The sequence below is a fragment of the Sander lucioperca genome, chromosome 8 (genome assembly GCF_008315115.2).
Source record: "Sander lucioperca isolate FBNREF2018 chromosome 8, SLUC_FBN_1.2, whole genome shotgun sequence".
Taxonomy (NCBI): domain Eukaryota; kingdom Metazoa; phylum Chordata; class Actinopteri; order Perciformes; family Percidae; genus Sander; species Sander lucioperca.
The window spans coordinates 32142547-32165636 of NC_050180.1; the positions used below are offsets into that span (position 1 = coordinate 32142547).

At 40.6% G+C, this 23090-nt stretch overlaps 1 protein-coding gene across 1 annotated transcript in view; it reads right to left on the minus strand.

The window, feature by feature from the left end:
- Positions 1-6314: 6314 nt before the first annotated feature.
- The window catches only part of itgb5 (integrin, beta 5), a 65742-nt gene continuing 48966 nt past the window's right edge, over positions 6315-23090 (minus strand). The window contains exons 12-16 of the mRNA XM_031304287.2: positions 18244-18466; positions 16726-16826; positions 10901-11020; positions 9771-9937; positions 6315-9073 (exon numbers count right to left, since the gene is read on the minus strand). Of these exons, the coding sequence (XP_031160147.1) occupies positions 8978-9073; positions 9771-9937; positions 10901-11020; positions 16726-16826; positions 18244-18466 (707 nt within the window). The 3' untranslated portion in view covers positions 6315-8977. The remainder of the gene's footprint in view (positions 9074-9770; positions 9938-10900; positions 11021-16725; positions 16827-18243; positions 18467-23090) is intronic.

The window sequence follows — 23090 nt, forward strand, 5'->3', positions numbered from 1 at the left end:
TTTTTAAGACCTTTATCAAGACGTAAAAGTACAACAAAATGCAGCGTCACAAAAGTACTTACAAAGTAAATAAAATTATTAGAATTGATTAAAAGCAACACAGAGTAATAATGATCTGTACATATACAGCAAATTATATTTGGACTAGCGAAAGAAAGAACTACAACACCACAAAAAAAAAACAAAAAAAAAAAAACATTTCAATGAGCATTAGAGGTAGCGCTGCATGGAGGTAGGAAAATTTAAGACCTGTTTAAACTTATAGAAGACCTAGAACACAATGCTTCAGCTAATTTGAGTTTTTAAGGCCTAAAATATTGATTTTGAAATGTTAGACTTTTTAAGAACCTGCGGAAACCCTGATAATAAAACGTATTCATATTAAAAATCATATTTTATAAACTACATGTATTTTGTGTGCACAAATCTTAAATCTGTAAAGTATCTAGTAACTAAAGCTATCAGATTAATGTAGTGGAGTAAAAAGTAAAATATTTCTCTCTGAAATGTAGCGGAGTAGAAGTAGAAATTGGCATTAAAAGAAAAGACTCAAGTAAAGTACAATCACCTCAAATGTGTACATAAATAGTACTGGAGTAAATGTACTTAGTTATGTTCCACCACTGCACATGGGAACCTAAAAGAGTGGGAAGGTAAATTCACAGCGTCACTTCTTTCCGTTCACTAGATGGCAGCAGCAGGCAGGATACTGTGGAACAAGCAGGCTTCTGGTGAACAACAAATCAGCAGTAGCAGTATTTCCATGAATACACTTTGTACAGATGCGCTTAAATAGCCTGAATTATATGGACAGCCATATGTGATTTATTGAATAGGCATTAATCTGCTGCTCTTGGTACTCCTGCCTGCTTCTCCAAACTGGGGGGGGGGCGTGCCGACCACCATCTACTGTAGCTAATACACTGACTATGGAGAAGTAGCTCATACAGCCCCACTTCAAAACATCCTAACTATCCCTTTAAGAGTTCCTGTCATTAGAAATAAGGGTGAATCAGCCCCCCAGAACACAACATTTTTAAAACACATGAGTCAGTAAAAAACTCAATACCCCAAATACTGCAGCTTTTGCAGTATTTCTGTCCAACAACGTGTGTATTTGACACAGAAAAGCCTCGCATCAGATTGACAATAACAGCATTCAGCAACAGGAGGCCAAAGGTCAAAACATTGTGACTTTCTGACAATGTTACTTTACACGGTTCACAGAGCTTTTGTGAAGCCAATGCCCTGAATGTGTCAGTGCTGTGAGAGCAGGCATGTGAGGTCAGAGCCCATCAGTGTTGTGACCCATCAGTGTTGTGTTCATTCATGGAAGTATGAGGACGAGTGACGGGTGAGCCGCTGTCACACTCACTGGGGTTCATGTGAAAATCTCTCCTTCCCCCGAATTCTCTCGGCTTTCAGACCTGGGAACCAATCCTCAGTTGACACAAAACATTTACATCACAAAGAGGCAAATGCTCCTTTCCCTGCTCCCGATGTGGAGGGAAACAGACGCCTGTGATTGCGGCAAGAGATACACTTCATTAGGGAGGACTGTGTGATAAATCAGCCTGATTTAAAAAGGGCTTTGTCATCCCTCTTCTTTCCCCTCATTTCATGTCATCTTGCATTTCTGCATTTAAAGACAAACACATGAAAACTACTTAACAGAGTTACTTCTCAGATCTTGCAATCAACATGAGACACAGTGAATATTGGTGCTGTTGGGTGTAAACCTTGTTTCTGCAAAGATTACCAAGAACTTTGAGAAGGATGTAAACGATGCCGCATTTAAAGATCTGTATCAAAAATATGCTTCTTTCAACCAAATTGGCCAAAAATAACATGGATGGTTCCATACACGAAACAGGCTGTAATTATGCATCAACATACGTACGTTCCTCTGATCTTAATTATTAGCTAAAGTAATTCATAATTTCTGGGGTTTTTAACTCACAATTAGGCATATTTTAATATGAATGAGGTTTATTGACCATGAATTCCAAACATAAGTGTAAAACTAGCAGTGATAAGTTGGAATGAAGTTGGCTTAGAAGATGTAACACAGAATTGGAATATGTATACTTTATGAGGAAGGAAATACAATAATTGCACTTGTTTGACCTCAGGGATTCAAACAGTGAACATGACTTGTGTTTTTTTTACAAGAATACTTCACAGGGTACATTTAAAGGTGGAGTCAGCGATTCTGGAGAAAGATTGGTATTTGAACTCAACACCCAAACAAATACGCCCCTCCTATCAGTGCTCCTTTTTCAACGTCCCTCTCGCTCCCTTTTCCCTTTCTCTTCACACATCCATGGCCTTTCCTCTGTCCTTTGCACAAGCACCAATGGATTCATGTCGTGTGGCTTGGTCGAGCCATTTTGTTTGTTTCCCACTTACAGGAACACACAAAACAAACAGCTAGCAGACCGTGAGGAGATGTTCGCTGGATTTGACAAAAGATGTATTGGATTAGAATTGCACACTGCACCTTTAATACTGATCACTTTACTGAAGAAACATTTTAAACACTGCACTTCAACTTATAGGAGCATTTTACCGTAATACTGTATAACTTCTATTCTTACTTAAAGTGGGACTATGCACTATTTAAAAGAAGTAATAACCTGTGGCCGGGTTGGCTCAGTGGTAGAGCAGGCGCACATGTACTGAGAGGTTTATGCCTCAATGCAGAGGTCCAGTGTTCGGATCCGACTTGTGACGAGTTACTACATGTCTTCCCCCTCTCTCCTTTCTCACCTAACTGTCCTGTCAAAAATTAAAAAAGGCAGAAAAGCCCAAAAAAGAAATAACCTTTTTAACTTGGAAAGTTGAATTCTTAAGCAACAAAACAAAATCTTTTTTTCAGGTTAGGTTTCGCTGCTACAGCCTCACTTGGTCTGGTATGACCAGTAGCTAAGCTAATATTGGCTAAATTTAAATGGATATTCCTGTGGAACTGATACTACTGTGTCAATTCACAGATTTTATGACTCTTGTGTACTCTAGCTAGTGGTGCACTATGTTTCACCATTTAGCATTATGTCCTAATTGTCAGGATTTCAGTGCCCTCTCCTCTAGTAATATAAGCACATTATCTTGTTCCCAAACCTGTCAGTGATGACTGCCAATTCTTGGCGAAGTGTGGCTTCATTTTCAATTTCTCTAAGTAGTAGAGCTGTCAGGCTGAGAAGAACTGAAAAAGAGAAACGGTGCTGAAAATGCAGCATGAGTAGAAAGATGCTGTGTCGAGGAAATAAAGCGGAAGGATGGTAGAAGGGAAGAAGCCAAACAAGTGAAATAAATATTCGATTCCCACTGCGATACCTCAACCAATGTGTCCCTGAGCAAGACACTAACCCATAGTTGCTCCAGAGGCGTGCGGCCTCTGACATATATCGCCATCAGCTAAATGACATGTAATGAAAAAAAAATCTTCTCCGGATGAAAAGCTTCTCTCAGAAGGGTGTGAAGTGTGACATGAGGAGGAGGAGAAAGTATGACCTCAGCTGCCTGTCTGTTAAAATACAGCATACACAGGAAGACCTAAGCGTGGGCGCACACGCACGCACGCACGCACGCACGCACACACACGCGCACACACACACACACACACACACACACACAGAGGGAGACGTTATTCCAACAACACTCCAGCCCTGCTAACAGCTCTGTGAGCCTGTTTTTAGTCACAGAGATGCTTGAAATTAAATGATAATGTTGGCATGCAATGACAATACTAGCATGCTGATGTTAAGCAGGTATATAATGTTTACCATCTTAGGTTAGCATGTTAGCATGCTAACATTTGCTAATTACCAATAAAGACAAAGTATAGCTGAAGCCGATGGGAATGCCATTATTTGGTGATAAGCAATCATTATTTGGCCAATTTAAAATATGACCTGGATGAAAAGTCAGAGGGTCACCAAAGTCAATAGGATTCATCCTCTAGACACCATGAATGTCTGTGCAAAGTTTCATGGCAATCAATCACATAAATGTTGAGATATTTCAGTCTGAAACAACCAACAGATGCCAAAATAACAGTACAAGCCCTCAAAAGCGTCAAAAGCACTGAAAAAAGTCAAAAATTCACTTTTGACCTGGAAGGACAACAAGTTCATGGTCATGGAAGACAACACAAGGGTTAATATCTAGTAGCTAGTAGGAGTAGCTCTGCTATGAATTTATAGGATCTTGGAATCACGAAATAACCAATCATATCGTTTTGTCACAAATGTAAATAATAAGATGTAACAGTCCATTTTAGTTTAACTACGCAGGACATTCACCAATAAATTGTCAATCATCGTTTACACTGAACATAAAGAAAATCTCTTTAAAAGGCAGAAATGGAGACTTTAGAGAATTCCTAAAAAACTGTAAAAAAGGTACCATTGTGTATGTGAGTGTCTCAGAGAAAAGAGACATAATTGCACAGAAAATATAAATATACCATAAAGTGTGTTTGGGAAAAGTGCTGTTTGTAGTACATCTCCTCAGAGTCAGGTTTCCTAAAATATAACAGACGTGTAGTCAGCAGAGAAAAGCATTTACCCTCTCTAAAATCAATGTTCCACCACCCCCCCCCTTAGGTGTGTGTGGGGTGAGTTCATCAGCAGCTAATTAAGACATTGATTCTGTTAATGGGGGTCAGACTGGTGCTCTGTACAGCAGATTATTTTCCTCCCTCTCACAGCCAGATTTAACCTGAGCTCTGTGACTTCACAAGCATGTCAGTGTGCTGGCAGAAGACTCTTACCCAGTCAGGAGGGGAGGAGAGGAAATACACACACAGCTGCAGTTTCTTCCTGCCTCACATGAGAAATAGTTTGTTTAAAGATGGCGTGTTAAAAGGTTTTAGAATACCAAAGATAGATGGTGTAGCTTCACCTCAAAAAACCCACATTAGGGCGCCTGGATAGCTCAGTTGGTAGAGCAGGCGCCCATATATAGAGATTTACTCCTTGACGCAGCGGGCCCGGGTTCGACTCTGACCTGCGGCCCTTTGCTGCATGTCATTCCCTCTCTCTCTGCTTTCATGTCTTCAGCTGTCCTGTCGAATAAAGGCCTTAAAATGCCCAAAAAATAATCTTATAAAATAAAAAAAGAATCTCTAAATGTGTACTCAGGTCTGTGTGTGCAATTACAGATTTGTAATCACACCTTAATCTGCGTACACGTTCACAAATCATTGGCAGACGTGATTAAGATACAGTTTCACAGCTCCACGGTTATAAGCACAAACTACACCGAAAAACAAGCAGTATAAATATATGAGATATATATCATCACCTAAAAAAATACGCCCCTCCTATCAGTGCTGCTTCTTCCTCTCGCTCCCTTTCTCCTCACACGTCCATGGCCTTTCCTCTGTCCTTTGCACAAGCACCAACGGATTATAAATATAGAAATATAAAACTGAAACTAAATAAAAATGATATTGCATGGTAAAAAAACCTAAATAAAATAACGTAAATTCATTTCAGTTTTAGTTTTTCAGCTTTGTCACCACAGAAAAAAGGAGACGGCGTGAAACTGAACGTGTTGCAACTGCTTTACGATCAATCCCATTGTTTTTCACATGCTGTAGAATGAAATACAAAAGAACATGATTTAAATATTGTAGCAGATCAAATGCCATCTAACCGAGCTGTTGAGCTCAGGTCGAATTAGTTAAATCAAACTGTAAAGCTAAACCTTTCTGAAAAATAAACTCAAATGAAATAAAACCAATTGTGAAACTCAAAACTAAAACTTTGCTCCACACATACAGTATTTGTAGATAACATTACTCCTCAATGAGGTGCTATAAATAGCAATATGTTAATTTGAAGTGAATGAATATATAATGATAGGGTCATTTAGAAAAAAAAAAACGTAATGAGTTATAATGATCATCACAGTGGGAGGGGTAAATTACAGCATCAGACCAGCCTTGCGTGGTTAGTGTTGCAAACAGATGTTTTACTAACTTGGAGTGTGAACACACACACACACACACACGATTAAAATTAGACCTCAGATTTATGCCCCTCCTCCTCTTGCAGCCTCTGTAAATATGTAACGAGTGACTGAGCCAAACACAACAGACTCAGTGGCTTACTTTTTTTTTGACATAAGCACATTTATTGTTCTTGCTCTGTGCAGTGTTACATAAATGTGTAGTGGTGCGAGTCTGTTCATCCGTGTGAAAATGTTCACGACTGCACAGGAAAGATTTATGTTTGAGCTGAGAAAACATGTGGGTGGGTGAGTTTAAGTAAACCGTGCCAAGACACAGAGCCAAGCTAAGTCAAAAGTCATCAAAACATTTTCATTTGGCACTGTTATGTACATACATCCTCATGTTATATTATTTGCATACACTCAAACACACTCTTACGCATACAAACTCCAAAGTCCCTGCCACTTTTACTGTAAGACCGTCACAAGAAAGGCCACAGAGCGCCCTTCTTTCTCGCCCCAACCCCTCTAACTTTGCTCACTGTCCGATTTCCCCTGCGACAGCTCAGACTCGGCCTCTTCCTGTGGGAACAGTGATGGTGGATTTATGATTCCAGACGCCGTCCTGTTGAGGCTTCTTGAAGTTTCCACCCACTCCCAGTGCAGGCAGGGTGGACACAGCCTCACAGAGACTTTATAACTTAGCAGCCAGTACAGTATGCCCAAATCCACATTAGCTCAAAGTACTGCATGTGTCTGTATTCCAAGTTAGAGGTGATCTACTCATGAGTGTAACAAATCTACTTTATCACACGAGAATGCTTTAACCCTCTGAGGTCTAAGGGCATTTTAAGATATCTTTTTAAATTTCCCCTTTTAAGGGTATTTGTATATAACCTGATCCCCATGGCTTTCATATCAAAATGTTCACAGCAAACTCAGCTTTCTGTAAAGTCAGGCCCAAATTTGATCCAGAGCAACATGTAAAGCCGAAAAGTTGATGTTCGCTTTTTGAAATTTCTCAAATCTCTTGAGAAAACAAACAATACACTCAATTGTTTTGGTGCTTGAAATGAATTTCCAAAAGTCTTGGGTTCTCAAAAGTAGTGTAATATATAACGTAAAGTGTGGAGTGTGGACTTGCCGGTGCGTCTTTTGTCCTCAGAGGGTTAAGGCAGTCACCACAGTGCTGCAGATACAGAGTTTTAACACGGGAAGTCTCTGATTGTGAGGTTTTCCGAGGCACGTGATATTTCAGACTTTTCTCGCTGTCAAAGAAACCAAAACGCAACAACTGAAGAAATTAACAAGAGTTTGATTATTATCCAAAAACTTCTAAAACCCATAAAAGGCGCCACACTGTTGCCCTGCAACTATTGATTATTTTCATTATGGATTAATCCACCAATTATTTTCTTGATTTGGTCAACAAAATGTCTGAAAATAGTAAAATAAAAAAAAATAAAAAAAAATGCCTGTCACAATTTCCTAATGCCCAAGGTGACATCTTCAGATTGTTTGTTTTGTCCGACCAACTGTCCAAATCCCAGTTATTCATTTTACAGAAGAATAGGAAAAGTAGCAAATGACTGCCTCCTGACAATATTTGATGTTTTTGAGAAAAAACTAATGATTATCCCATTTTAAAAATAAATAGTTGCAGATCAAATGTATGTCAATTTACTAATCAAGTGTTTCGTGTGTGCGTGTTAGAGCTTCATGTGTGTATTAATCCGTTGCTGAAAATAGTCCTCAACAAACTCACCGTTTCCTCAAATTTAAAGCTGGGGTAGGCAGTTTTTTTGGCGTCATTGGGCAAAAATTCCACAATAACCTTTTTTTGTTGTTGCCTTTTCTAGAAAACTGCCTACCCCAGCTTTAAGTAATGTTGTCTAAAACCACAATGCCAAGTGGTTCCGTTTAACAAACTGCTTTTAGAAAAATGAAACTTAATATTTTTTTGCCACATTTTGAAAATTTATGTCTTCAGTAGGAACAAATGAGTTTGGGTCTGAGCGCAACAGACGAAGAGAGAAGTCTGAAAGTATTATAGGACAACCAAATTGTTGGTTTTGGTCTTTTAATTGGATTTGTTAACAAAAAAGAAATCTAGAGTAACACCAGCATTATCCTTTAAGGGTCCAGAGGCTGGGGGATGAGTTGGTACCCTGCCATTCAGATTAATTCATCCTTTATTTAGCCAGGAAGGCCGCAATGAGAAACAATATCTCTTCTTTCAGGGAGTCCTGGTTGAGAAGGGAGTGCAATTGGAGCATACAATCTCTCACACACACACACACACACACACACACACACACACACACACACACACACACACACACACACGAAAGAAAATTTAAATGACTTGACTCTTAATATTCTCTGTGCAAAATGAGGGTAAGAAGTCTATTGCTTAGTAAATGTTAGTAGTACCACAATGTCATCATAGCCACCTTTAGAAATATGTGCTTTTTAATAATCCTGTAAATCCTGTTGGATGCAGTTTATACTTTTGCAGTTTTAGTGTTTATAAAAAATATACAAATATAAGCCAATGTCCTGCCTGCTCTGTGCAAAGATTGAATGTTGGTTGGAGCCATGGTTTGTATGAGAGAGTTCCGTTTATTTTGTGTAACTGCAGACAAACTCACCGCTAACCTCTCTCACTCTCTCTCTCTCTCTCTCTCTCTCTCTCTCTCTCTCTACCAGAAGAAGTTCATTCTTCGTTGCTCCTCCAGACTGCCACCGCTGTCAGCGAAACACACAGATCAAGAAAAAAAGAAGAAGTCACATCATGTCTCTGGGGTAGGCTTGAATCTCCTGCGTAAAGAAAGAAAAATAAAAAAAAAAAAAGGCCACAGATTTCTTCCCTTCGGACACAGTCTAGTTCATTTCACTTCTGTTATCAGGTGTGAACCGTGCTGAGGGATGGGGTGTGTTGAGTCCGCCGTCCACCTCGGGCCCCGTCCTCCGGGGATCTGTTTGTCGGACCGGTCCTGCCGCGCCCCGTGCCGAGGGATCAGTGGACCCCCCCGTTGAAGGACTTCCCATACATGTTGAAATCGGTTTCTACAAAATGTGTAGAGACAGGCTGCTTGTACAGAGGGTTGGAGGCCTGAAGGGGTGAGAGATAAAAAAAAAAAAACAACAGAAAGTCACAGAACGGCACAAGATGACGTCTAGGACACAGGCTCTGCTGATATTAGCTTAATACGGATATGATGGTATTTGTTGGGCAATAAGCAATAAGAAAATGCAGAAATGCAAAGATGATGTCCTCATTACATAGTTTGTCCTCTAAAGAGCACTGACAAGTTTATTTTTCAACTGTAAAATATCCTACGCGGTCCAAATCTTCATATCACAATTCTTTAATAACCAAATTCAACCTGATCAAAAAAGTTCACACAAGATCACAACCGTCTTGGGCGGTGCTAAGCAGCGCAAAGAGCCGCGGTGCCTCTGCAAAATAGCCTCGAGAAGGAACTTGTTTTGCTGGAACGTGTACGTTCAAAGGTTGTTTTAGTCGTGCAACAGAAAACTCAGATTGGACAGATAGTCTAGCTAGCTGTCTGGATTTATCCTGCAGAGATCTGAGGAGCAGTTAACCATAGTCCTCAGAAATCCACCGGAGTTTAGAATTCCAACACAAAGAAAGAGGAAGGTAACAGGACATCCGGCCTAAAAGAGTGAAATCCGGCGGAATTTCCGGCGGCAACGAATCAATCCTAGAAGTGGAACATGGTGGATATAGACTATGTTCTAGTAGATAGAATAAACTTCCCAAATACAAAGAGGGGGATCGACCTTACCATCTCGTATCGGGCTCGTGAGCGTGCGCTCTGGAAGCGCGAAAACTCTCTCCGGTCATGAATGGTGATGACCAACTTCCAGACAGCGAGCAGCACCACTCCCACCAGCAGGATGCTGCCGACCACTGCCAGCAGCACCATCAGAGCATCGGGCCCACCACCGCACTCTGACACAGGAAACAGGCAAATCAATTCTGATCTAATCGATCATTGGCGAGTACAATCACTCGCCATCACCGAGAGCAATGATCAAAAAGAGTTGGAATAAACCATCAATACCCTCTAAAGGTGTTTTGTGTATGGAATCATCATATGTAATCGTTGCTCGTCTAAAAGTTCCTCACTCAGTTTATTACATTTTGTACTTGAACATCAAATGCAAAAAACATTTCAGGTTACAAACCACGCAGTAATATCTAAATAAGATAAGATAAAATAGACTTTATTAATCCCATAATCCCGTAAATGAGGGCAGGGGTGGGACAGGTGGGCGGATGGTAGGGTAGGTTGAGGGAAGGGAGGTGGGTCGGTATGATCAATAATAAGTATCGAGGGAAGCGTAGTATGTAAACGTAGAGATGAAATTCTGATGAAACTCTGATTTTGATGAAATTCTGAAATTGTTTTATTTTTTTTTTTTTACATTTTTTTTCCATTGTTGTTGTTTCGCCCTTATTTGATTTGAGGTTTTTTTTTTATTCGTTTTTTGCTTTTTAATGTTTAATGTTTTATGTAAAGCACTTTTGCCCTGCTGCTGAAATGTGCTATATAAATAAAATTGCCTTGCCTTACTGTAGCTAACACACTATTGACTACTGACTATGGAGAAGTAGCTCATACAACCCCACTTCAAAAGATCCGAACTATCCCTTTAAGAGCAAAGACTATAACATTTAAAAGTTGTAGGGGTGGTGTTCAAGGTTCTTGTATTGTCATTGTAAAACACAGGGTTGCACAACAAAATGTAAGCTGAAGTCCTGTTATGTTACACAAGACAAAACAAACTAAACTATTCTTATGGTGGAGCTGTGGTGGATCATTCTCCACTTTGAATAAAATCTAAAGGCACTTGCTTCGTCGCAGGTTAAAAAGGAAGGCAGACCTAATTTGTTGTTGTTTGGAGCACTGACCTGGCTCTTTTAGAGCTGTGAGGACGGATTGTCCGCTGGCGTGCTCCGAATATGTGAACTTCATGACACAATCGTTGTCTGTCTTATACAGACAAAGCACAGCGCCGGGCTCCTCCGTTTCTGGAAGGGAAGGCGAGAGAGAAAAGCAGATCAAACACACTTCATTAGCTGATAAGAATCTTGTATCAATCTTTAGTTGGATCGGTTACATCATCTTCAAGTTCATATACGTAGCAGAATTTTACCACAAAAAGGAAAGGAAATAACCTGGAAGAAAAAATGATTAAAAGTTATTAACGAGAAGAACAAGAACAGCCCCAATCAATGTCTTACTTGATTAAAATGAACTTTTTACGGACTTGTTTTTAGAAATACTTGGAGCTTCTTTGCTCTTTATTTTCACTTAGGGAAAATATTCTTCAAACAAAGATTGTTTCTGTAGGAGCTCACTTTCTACTGGTGTTTTGAAGGAAATATTATCATATTATCATTAATATTATCTGCCGACGTTTAGCTTCAGATTTCGGAACAGATGAAGTGAAACTGAAGAGGAATCCGGCTCTTGAGGTGAAAAACTGAAAACACTTGTGAACAAATCATCACATAGCCTGAATTTCTTTGCTCTGAAATCACAACCGACAAATGAGACTCTGATATTCTGGGCGTTTTTTTTTTTTTTTTTTTTCAGTCAATCTTTATCACCCAAAAAGATTTAAAAGCTCACAGAGGAGGGTGAGGTCACACTACCGCCCCCCCCCCCATATTTCATGCACCAAGTATCTGGAATGTACATGTGGAGCCTATTAAGGCCAGTCAGATGGCTGAACTAGCAGGGAATGCTATGAAAGACGTCAGATCTGGGCCAGGGCCATGCATGCTGGGCCAATATGGAATGGTCTTATAATAGTCTCTGTAACTAAACACACAACCGTCAGTCTCCTCTTTCTCTTCCATGCAGCATCACGGTGCCATAGAGGCCATAAATCACTGTGCACTTATTAATGCATTCCTAACCCTTTCCCTCCAGGAGGTGACAGACGGTAAAACCCAGATAGAAACACTTATAGTTAACACGGTCTGCACAGTTAGACCTGTAACTCCGGCTTTTAAAAAAATGACACATGAGAGAGGCAATGCTTTGTAGCAGGTTTGTTTAGTCTCCCTATGGAGAAGGAAGAACAGACGTTAAACCTGAATGGATTGATCTCTTTGAACCAAATGAGGGGTGTGTGTAGTTATTTCCTGCTGTGTGAAGTGAAGGTGTCCGTGGAGCTGCGAGAGGCCCAAACAGACTGCCACCTGCCACATAATAACATAAACATTGGGACACGACTGACCAGTGGGCGGGCTTTCATTATTAATCACAGGACGTGTGTGAGGTGTTAAACAAGAAAGGATGTGAAGCCCCAAACAAGCACAGAGAGCCAGTCTACAGCAGGGGCAGAGCCAGACTTTGTTAACATTTGGGGCTCAGCCCAAACTTAGAGGGGTGGGGGAGGGGGGGTTCCCAGGGGCAAAAGGTTTCCAAGAAAAAAAAAAGAATCATCCTGTAGAGCCGACATCCTGTTTTGTATCTAACTGTTCTCCAACTGTCTTCATCATTCTGAAACCAGAACAATCAAATCAAATGTTGAGGAAGACAATCCTGCCACCTAAGAAGAGGCAAAACTTGTCTGATGTTGGCATTTTTAAGTTAGGCTACATAACATAGGTAGCGTAGAAATTTGAAATAAAAAGCTTTTCTAATCGTGAAACTTTTTATTACGCTATGCTGGAGTAGAGTTCACAGAATGAATGGAGATAGTTCCCAAGTCAGAGATACTGAGGGGGAAATGACACAAAGTTGAAGCTATTTTAAAACCATAAAATCTGAATGAAAATTTTGGTTCCTCATTTCGGCTGCACTTAATGTGTCGACCATTTTCCCTCTGGGCTCACTAAAATGGACGTAAAAGCATATTAACCTTTCACTGCACGTGATCGCTAGTAAACATATTACAGTTTTGATGTCATTTTTCAAAGAATCGGTTTAGGAATCGGAATCGTTTTAAAAGTACCGGTTCGGCATCGGATACCCAACCCTAAATCCGCGGCCCGCCCCTGGTCTACAGCCATGCGGGCAGCTCTGTGAGGTTGCACTTAGGTACGTATAGGCACGTTAACATCAGCGTGCTGCAGCTTCGAGGCGCTCTTACATTATCAACAATAGGACACGGTTCTTTTTCCAGCAGTTTGACAGAGGCTTGGTTTCTCATTAAGCACCTTCACATCTTGCTCGTGGAATTTGCTGCTCTGTATGATTCTCCCTGGACACATTATATTACATCTATTTGCTAGATGCTTTTGTCCTAAGTGACTTATCATACTGTCCATAATCAGATCTATTGGGCATACAGTGCCTGACAAAAGTCTTGTCGCTTATCTAAGTTGTAGGAACAACAAATAATAACTTGACTTGTTGTTGATCAATTGGAATCAGAAATGGTTTATATGAAAGGCAAAGGCTTCTGGATTATGCTTATTATACCAAAATAAAGTTTTGTATCATTCATTGAGTTTTATCATTGAATTAGGACAGAAAGGTCAGATTTGGCTTGGACAAAAGTCTTGTCGTGTCTTTATATGATTCAACCAATCACAGATTAGAGTTTCACCTGTGACAAATACTGTAATTAACACATTCCTGGGTGTGTATAAAAAGAACTCCAGCACACCAGACCTTCATGTGAAGTGCAACCTGACCTCTCACAACATGCCAAAGATTCAACCACAGACCAAAGTGCTGATCATCAAGAGCCTGAAGACCAAGTCTGCTGCTGAGGTGGCAGACATCTTCAATGTATCCAAACGTCAAGTGGAAAGGATAAGAAAAAGATTTGAAGAAACTGGTGAAGTTCATGACAAGTCCAGGTCAGGCAGACCCCATAAGACAACTGTTCGAGAGGACCGTTTGTTGCTTCGACAGTCCAGGGCCAGCCCTTTTCCTGGGCTGGCCACCAGAAACCCCTGTATCTATAACAACAGTTTGTCGAATTCTCTCACGCAGTGGCCTCCATGGCCGAATTAGTGCTCACAAACCAGCATTAAACAGAAGACAACTAAAAAAGTGTGTTGCATTTGCAAAGGCCCACAGCTTGGTGAAAGGATGGACAGTGGAAAAGTGGCAGAAGGTTGATTTTTCTGATGAATCATCCATTGAACTGCATCCCAATTGCTGCAAATACTGCAGAAGACCTGTTGGAACCCGCATGGACCCAAGATTCACCCAGAAAACAGTCAAGTTTGGTGGAGGAAAAATCATGGTTTGGGGTTACATGCAGTATGGGGGTGTGCGAGAGATCTGCAGAGTGGATGGCAACATCAACAGCCTGAAGTATCAACAAATTATTGCTGCCCATTACATTCCAAACCACAAGAGGGCAAATTCTTCAGCAGGATGGCGCTCCTTGTCATACTTCAGCCTCCACATCAAAGTTCCTGAAAGCGAAGAAGGTCAAGGTGCTCCAGGATTGGCCAGCCCAGTCACCAGACATGAACATTATTGAGCATGTCTGGGGTAAGATAAAGGAGGAGGCTTGGAAGATGAAACCAACGAATCGTGATGAACTCTGGGAGTCCTGCAAGACTGCTTTCTTTGCTATTCCAGATGACTTCATCAATACGTTATTTGAGTCATTGCCGAGACGTATGGATGTAGTCCTCCAAGCTCATTTTCTTTTTCCCAAGGCACCATGACTTTACGTATGCTCTGATGTTATTGTAGCATGTTTGTGTATTCACAATAAAGTATAATTTCTACCGTACATTACTGTATTTTTGTATGCGACAAGACTTTTGTCCAAGCCAAATCTGACCTTTCTGTTCTAATTCAATGATAAAACTCAATGAATGATACAAACCTTTATTTTGGTATAATAAGCATAATCCAGAAGCCTTTGCCTTTCATATAAACCATTTCTGATTCCAATTGATCAACTACAAGTCAAGTTATTATTTGTTGTTCCTACAACTTAGATAAGCGACAAGACTTTTGTCAGGCACTGTATCATACCACCAGCTGTTTATTCTGTACATAATGTCTTACTATTTCAAAATCAGTTGTAATGGTTGTAATGGTTGTGATGTGATAAACACATCATTTACAAGGAATTTGATTTTGGCTTTTTTGTTGCTCCCAAAGTACGTACACAGAAATAAACATACGGCTAAAAACAAGGACAAAAAAGCTGAAAAAGGTAAAAAAAACATTTTAAGCTATGTACAAATATAAGTTTGTATATTAAAAAGTGTATATATACATATACACATACGTACATGTTCATGCTGTATATATCTTAGCGTTTTCATATCTTCCCCGTTCTGTTTATTCTACATTTTATATTTATTCTAGGGCTGGGCAATATATCAATATTATATTGATATCGTGATATGAGACTAGATATCGTCTTAGATTTTGAAGAATCGTAATATCGCTACATGGTAAGTTTTGTCTTTTCCTGGTTTTACAGGCTGTATTACAGTAAAGTCTTGTCTTTTTCTGAACTTACCAGATTTTATTTATTTTATTTTTATTTTATTGTTTATTTAGATAGGGACAGTGCATACTAATGGACATCAGTACAAGTACATAATGTAAATATGCTAGAGTTAGCACCATAGCTAATTTTCATCTATTGTCCCTAGGCAGATGCATAAAAAGAAAAACATAAAAAACTGTAACAAGCATGCAACACCCTCATAGTTTGAGAGGCAAGACAAACACTAACAACAACAGTCAAGACAAAATACATTGCAGATTGTTCTAGCTGTTCTATTTTTTGCTTAGTCATTATATCCACATTATGATGGTTATTTATCTAAAATCTAAATGTGAAGATATTTTGTAAAAGCACCAATTGTCAACCTTACAATGTCGTCGCAATATCGACATCGAGGCGTTTGGTCAAAAATATCGTGATATCTGATGTTCTACACATCGACCATCCCTAATTTATTCTATGTATTACATTTTCTTTATTTGATGTTTTTCTATTGGTTCGACAATGGCTTCCTTCTGTCTCACAAGAAAATGTTTTTTTAATATATATATTTTTTGACATACATATAGCCCCAAAAAGGTGGTCAATTCACCACATCCATGGTGAAAAGGCATTTATTAAAAGGTCGATTTTGGGATTGTATTTATCGATATCAGATCACTCAAACAAAAATTGATTTTAATTGGAGAACCGATTATTTTAAGCCAGCCCTGGTATGTTAGATTGAGGGTGATGAAGGACCAATGTGCAAAGACTAAATAAGTGTCCGTGACGAATACTGATGCACATTTTAATTTAATATACAGTATTATGGAATAATCCTCTTAAAGTGTATAGGCAATGCAAGTAACATAATTAACTTCCTACAGTGTATAATGTAATTGCTCAAATCAAACGGGGAAAATGAATGTGATTTACAGTCACATGTGAGCATGTGACATATTAAGCTATTTTAACTACACTCCATCTTGTTATTATTCTATTATATTTTAAATATGGCTATTCTTGCGATGACAGCATGGTGCTAGACTGGTGTGAGAGTTTGTATGCGTTACATCAGACGTGTTAAATGTGTCACATGTCACACACAACTGAAATCCCTGGACCATGTACTGTACTTTGGCAGAGCTCCCCAATAACAGCAAAAGTCTAATAAAAAGTGACAGTGGAAGGAGGATGTAATGTGAAAAGTGAAACTGTTGCAGATGCAACAGATGTGAATACCTCCAGCCAGCTGGTCTGTGTGCATGTGTAAGAATGTGTGTGTGTGTGTGTGTTTTTACTCACTGAGGGTCTCCACAGTGATGATTTCATCCTTGCACAGGCGCTGGCACGTCTGGTTGTCTGCAAGCTGCCCGGAGTTGAAAAGCCGGCACTCGATACACTCCCTGAAGCAGAGAAGAGCGAGTTTACTTGAAAAAAAGCCGAGTACTTAACTTGTACTCAAATCTTTTAAAAAAAGGCTTCTTTTAACTTTATTCATGAGCTAGAACGCACCCAGAGAGCACAAATCTACACCAGGCCCTCACATTCTACTAAATGTGTTATTCAAATGCTGTTTGTTGTTTTTTTACTCTGGGTACGTCAGCTGTCAAAAATGCCCCACAGCGCAGCTTTAAAACACTAGCAGTTTCTCTGTAACAAACTGTCAGCAGCTGGACAGTGGGTGAACCGTGTGGTATGCAAAAACTACTAAACTGCAGCCAGTGATTTTAATTACTGAGGGATCAGTTAACGATGCCGGAGAAGTCACTTCAGGTTTCTGCGACATTTTACAGCGGCAAGTTTGTCTAATGCTGCATCGAAAAATTCATTATTTTGTTCATGGTGGAGATAAAGAGAAGCTGTCCAACTTCTAGACCTAGATAAAACTAATGCAGTCTTGCAATAAATCGTCCCTTCATGAAGGTTATACATCTGTCTTTTTGATATCCTGCTAACTAAACACAAAGTTAAACATAAACCCCACGGTGGAGATAATAAATCATGAGAAATACACAGGCACGTACAACTGTACATTTCTCGTGCTATTTGTGTGAGATTTTTGGCTGCTGCTTAGCTTCATTTCCTCTTTCAAATATTATGTGACTGGTCGTACAATGGTTGACATGATACAGTGACGACCCGTCTCTAAACTCAAGACTGGTCAGGGGTCAAAGGTTTTTCCATAAAGGTTGCCAGTGCCTTGGAAAACTGGAGCCATGTGTACGTCAGGAGGACCTGTTGAGAGGACACAGCAGTTATTCTGTCCTCACAGAAGACCATTCTCTTGACTAGACGTCTGACAGGCATTTAACCCCAACCTCAAAGAGCCTGAGCTGCGACGCCGAGAGATGCTGAAGTTCAAACGGCGGGGCAACGCTTTCATTTCTCAGGGTCACAAATGGAATGAGAGTTATCTGAACAACTCCACTTAGATAAGTCCATAAGTGAGTGAGTTATGTGAGGGGTTGGACTAGTTCTTTGTTCTGATGTTTATGATGGTTTGACCTCTTCCCCCGGTTGGCTGACTGCATCTCATCATACATCGTAGTAGATTCCTCAGGGCACCTTCTTTAAATGTTCCACTTTTCATTTTTTCACAGCTTCCTCCATTTGTCTCCATCAGTGGTGTGAAGTAGAGGACTTTTGCGGGTGCGGGCGGGAGTGGACATAGACATTACGGGAGCTGGCGGGAGTGCAACACACACGTTGAGGGTGCAGGCGGTAATGGTCAGAAATTCGGCGGGAGCGGGCGGGATGAAGAAAACCGTCCCGCGCAGGGCTCTAGTGTGAAGTGCTCATTACAGTGTGGTTTGACTCTACCTTTTAGTGCCACAGGCATCGGGGCAGGTGGGACATTTCTCACAGGTATCTCCGAAGGCTCCTGGCTCAGTGCACTGACAGCGGCCGCACACACAGTTGCCTCGCCCGCTGCACATCTGCCCGTCGTCTGCAATGCAGGACGACGTCTCTGTGGAGCAGTTACAGTTGTCGCCAATGTAACCGGCGTGGCATTTACACTCCCCACAGTGACATTCTCCGTGACCTGGGCGACAAGAGAAGAACAAAGAGGAAGTCAGCAGTGGTCACTCTACAGTTATAATGCAAACCTGTTTAAACGAGATAGATCTGATACTGTGAGACCATCCAGAAACACTTCAGTGCTGTAAATACTTTCATATTCACACGTTGTGTGACTTCCCATACAGAAAATTACAAACACATCATGTAATTACACCAGTAGTCAATCTAGTACCAACTGAGAGCGGCTGCTCAACATACGCACAACAATGTCAGAGAAGCAGTCGTTGGCAATGAAAATCTCAGGCTCCCTCCAACAACGCTCATTAAATATGTATTAAAAGAAAATCATGTTAATGTAAATAATGACATGAAACACCAATGAAATAGTGCAAGTTAAATTATGGGGATCACATAACATATATAAAATAAAATAATGTAAATGTGGGTCAGACGGGTGTACAGTCATTTCAAAATGAATGAACTGAATATATACAGGAACGTGATAAATGTGTGTATATATATATATATATATATATATATAATGAGAAGTAATAAAAATATGTAAACAGGTTGTAAAACAGTAGTAAAAGTAGATTATGTAAAGTGGCAAAAGGGGATTAAAAAACCAAAAAGGCTGAATACAAACTCTTAAGTGCTATATAGGTAGGAATCAAATAAACTTGATAAAACATAAGTAGTCATTCATTTTCATAGTTATAATGCTATATTAGCTCCACTCTTCTGGGAAGGCTTTCCACCAGATCTTGGCTGCGGGGATTTGCTCCCATTGAATGTTTCAATAAATCCTAAAGGTGATGGAAGAGGTTGAGGTCAGGGCTCTGTGAAGGCCAGTCAAGTTTGTTCACATTAAACTGTCATCGTGTTGAAAAAGAGCCTTCAGTAGCAAATGCTTGTTTAAATTTCCTATATAACCCTATATAACATTGGTTTTAACTGGAACTAAGGAGCAAAGCCCCAACATGGAATGGTGTCCAGATACTTTTGGCTATATAGTGATTCTGCAAGCAACAAGTCCCATGAAGAAAAGTGTTGCCAGTATCCAGATATTTATAATCCAAAACAATGTCTCTCTCTCTCTCTCTCACACACACACACACACACACACACACACACACACACACACACACACGTTTCCTCTTGACCTTCCTGTGCCACGGTGAACAACAGGAGCAGCTGGAGCTTTACAGCGCTGCGCTCATCCACATCTGCACCGTGCCCCTTTTGTGCCACACTCATTAACTTGTTATCTGCACTTGAACAAATCCAACAGAAGCCAAGTCTTCACAGAGAGAAAGCTGTGACCCATCGGGTCTTGTTGAAACTCTGATTTGTCTCGGCCGTCTGTGTGACCGCTCTCCCTCTACAGACAAGAGGAATCCTTGATGAAGGGAGGACAGCAGCTGTAATCAGGGAACCATTACTGACAAGCTCATTTCACACTAGTTGTTCCAAGAGATCCTCCACAAAGAACACATTCATTGAGCTGCTATCTCGGATGGATAAGGACCGGACAGAATGGAGGTGGCCGCTCTTTATCAAGACAGCCTGCTGCCTGCAGGTGGGTCAAATCCAAGAATTCAAGGTCTGTATCGGAAGAAATATGCAGAACAATAGCAGGAAAAAAAACATCATCAATAGTACTGTGATGTGTAATTGTAAAAAGTAGCATATGGCATCATTATGGAGGTTTTTGTTAATTTAGTAGAGCCCTTCATGTCTACATGTGACACGAAGCTTGCCATGTTGTACCGGCATGTTACTACAGTAGCCCAGAATGGACAAACTGGTTTGTTATATCCTAGATCTTTTGAAAAAAAAGCAATAATGTAATGGCAGTTATTTTTCCAATAACTGCCATTAAATTTTATTTTCTAAAAACTCCAAATGGAAACACAGTGAAGACAGAATTATGATCTAACAGAGGAGTGAAGACTGAGGAGAAAATGGGTCACAAACTAATGAAATCACTGTTTGTCTGTCTAGGAGTGGCTCCTTCTTCTGTCCAACATGCACTCATGACAGTCGTGGATTACAACAATCAGAATCTGCTGCTACAGACACAGAGAGGAAGAAAAAACAGTTAACTCAGATCCTCAAAAGAGGTCACAGAGACTTCTCGAAATCAACAGGAATAAGTTTAATCATCAACCACTAGGTCAGGGTTGTGCAACATACTGTCTGGACTCACATACATGCAGTAAAACATGTCTCCCGTCTTGGTTAGGCATTTTTTGGTGCATTTTTTTAGAAGGTGGAAAAACTGAGACTGATCAAATTAATCATTTTTGTTTTTAAGAGTCTGGAGCACCACTCCCAAACCTCGGTCAGTGGAGGCCGACATGACGAGTGGCATGTGGCTGAGTCATGGCACCAACCGTGGGAATGTGTCCCTAAATGACACCACTGCCTGGGGCATTCAGAGGTGTGAGAAGTGTTTGGGGAGGATAGAAGAAGTGCAAGTGCAGCTGCTTTGACATGGGACATGGGCTTATTATTCGACATGCCCGGACGAGCTGCTGCCAGGTCTGCTGTCTACAAACCCTTTGGCTCACTATGTTTGAGATTATGCATGTCTGTGCATATTGTTTCACAGCCCTTTAGTTTGGGAAGGAGTTGCCTGGTTGTCTGTTTTCTGCTACTTTAAAGCTGCACTTATATACTGTATATATAAAATATTTTTATATGAACAATTGATCAATTGATTCAGTTCCCTTCAGCTCTACCGAGCGTTTTAGCGTCTTTCAGCTCATTGTTTGTTTTACGGCCGACAACTTTACTGTTCTCGCATCGGTGTTGTTTCCAGATGCAGCAGGCAGCCGTTTTCAGCAACAAAAAAAGCTCTAATTAACTCAATGTACACTTCCTGCCCAGCACCAAACGTCAGGCTGACAAAATCAGCATCTAGCGGGTGGACAAAGTGGAGCATTTAGAGCTAAAGAGCCAGATATTTCCCTTAGGACTTGGTGGAGACCAAAACAGAGCAACAAGGAACGTGGAACTCTGCTGGATGTGTAAATAGGCAACTGTTTTTCCAAAACGTCCAGTGAAAACCCAAATTAATGCAGGTTTCCGATCTGAATCAATTAGTTGTCTGATGTGATTGTGTGAGAACAAACACTTTATGCATTAGTAACAGGGCTAAAAGGCAACCAGTCCATGTTTGGGGGATTCAGACAGCCACAAACCCAAAATCCTCTTATCTACAAGGAACCATTTTACTATAACAGAATAATGCCCTAAATAAGAGATCTTACTATATAAAAGCAGTTTGAGTGTGCTGGCTTAGGTTGTATCATTGCATGAGTTAAAGTTGTTGCAGATTTTGGTCAGGTACTGCCTCTTTACCTATTTGTGGACAGCCTTTTTTAACTGGCATCTTGACAGAAGAATACCAGCCCTCAGCACTACACAAGCCCACATTCAATCACCATGCCTCAAAACAGATGTTTGGAGCAAGTGCACAGGCTCTTCATCCCGCCAATCCTTTTTATTGTTGAGCTGCTAAGTCATTCCATTTCTTTTGGCTGTGCTGTGGGGCCATTCTGATTCGCTTGCCGACAGTGAGATTAAACACTGCTCATGATAAACACAGCTGTGGCAGAGGAGGAGATAAGGAATGTGTTCAGATCCTTCAGAGCTGTGACCTTACTCTTTTTAGGCGCAACTTTTCCATGACGTTTCTCTAGGCATTTAGTCAGCCCGAACAAGCAGCCAAGTTGAGGCAAAATAACAGAAGATAGAGCTGTTAGGACAAATATTTCCTGAATCATGCATCTTTTTTTAAACCATCCATTCCTGTATACAGTATGCAGATACAGTACGTGACAATACAGACAGTTCCAGCATTCGGTTAACTCCGTTAGCCATCAGATCAGTGAAAGCGAAAGTGATATGGAAGTATATTTACGAAAAACAAAAGAAATGCAAGGCAACCTTTGGGAGCGTAGGCATGGATGTTTATGTTTAAAATGTAATTACATTTGTGTGCAAGCGAGGACAGAATCTTGAGTGTAACAGATGCAGATGAGCATTCAAGAGGCTTTGTGTAACTACATTTGAGATGATCTTAGGTGCTCAGAAGTTGTCAAACAGCTGGAGAAATGATCGGGGGTTCACTCTCAAAAATCTGATTCTGCTTTTACGAATCTTCGCATGTGCCTCTCAAATGTCGACTTGCAGACTAAGTAGCGCTTAATGGTTTAGTTTAGTGGGGGCGCCTGGGTAGCTCACCTGGTAGAGAGCGCGCCCATATACAGTGGTTTACTCCTCAACGCAGCGGCCGCGGGTTCGTCTCCGACCCGCGGCCCTTTGCTGCATGTCGTCCCCTTCATGTCTTCAGCTATCCTATACAAATAAATACCTAAAATGCCCAAAAAGTAACCTTTTAGAATTTGCTCAGTGCTCTCTCAAAGCTTTTGTCGTCAACATACTTCCACAGAGTGTCGCGTGTGCAAGAGAATGAGCAAATCGAAGCAGGAAACCAGGCTGTCACAGTATTGAGCCTGGAGCAGCGGGGTCGGCCCCATGCTGCTCGCTTCCTCTGCTGAGCGGATTAAAGATCACTGAGTTTATTCACATCTTGCATCACTACTGCTGAGAACAGTCCAGCGCCTTCTTGCCTTGCC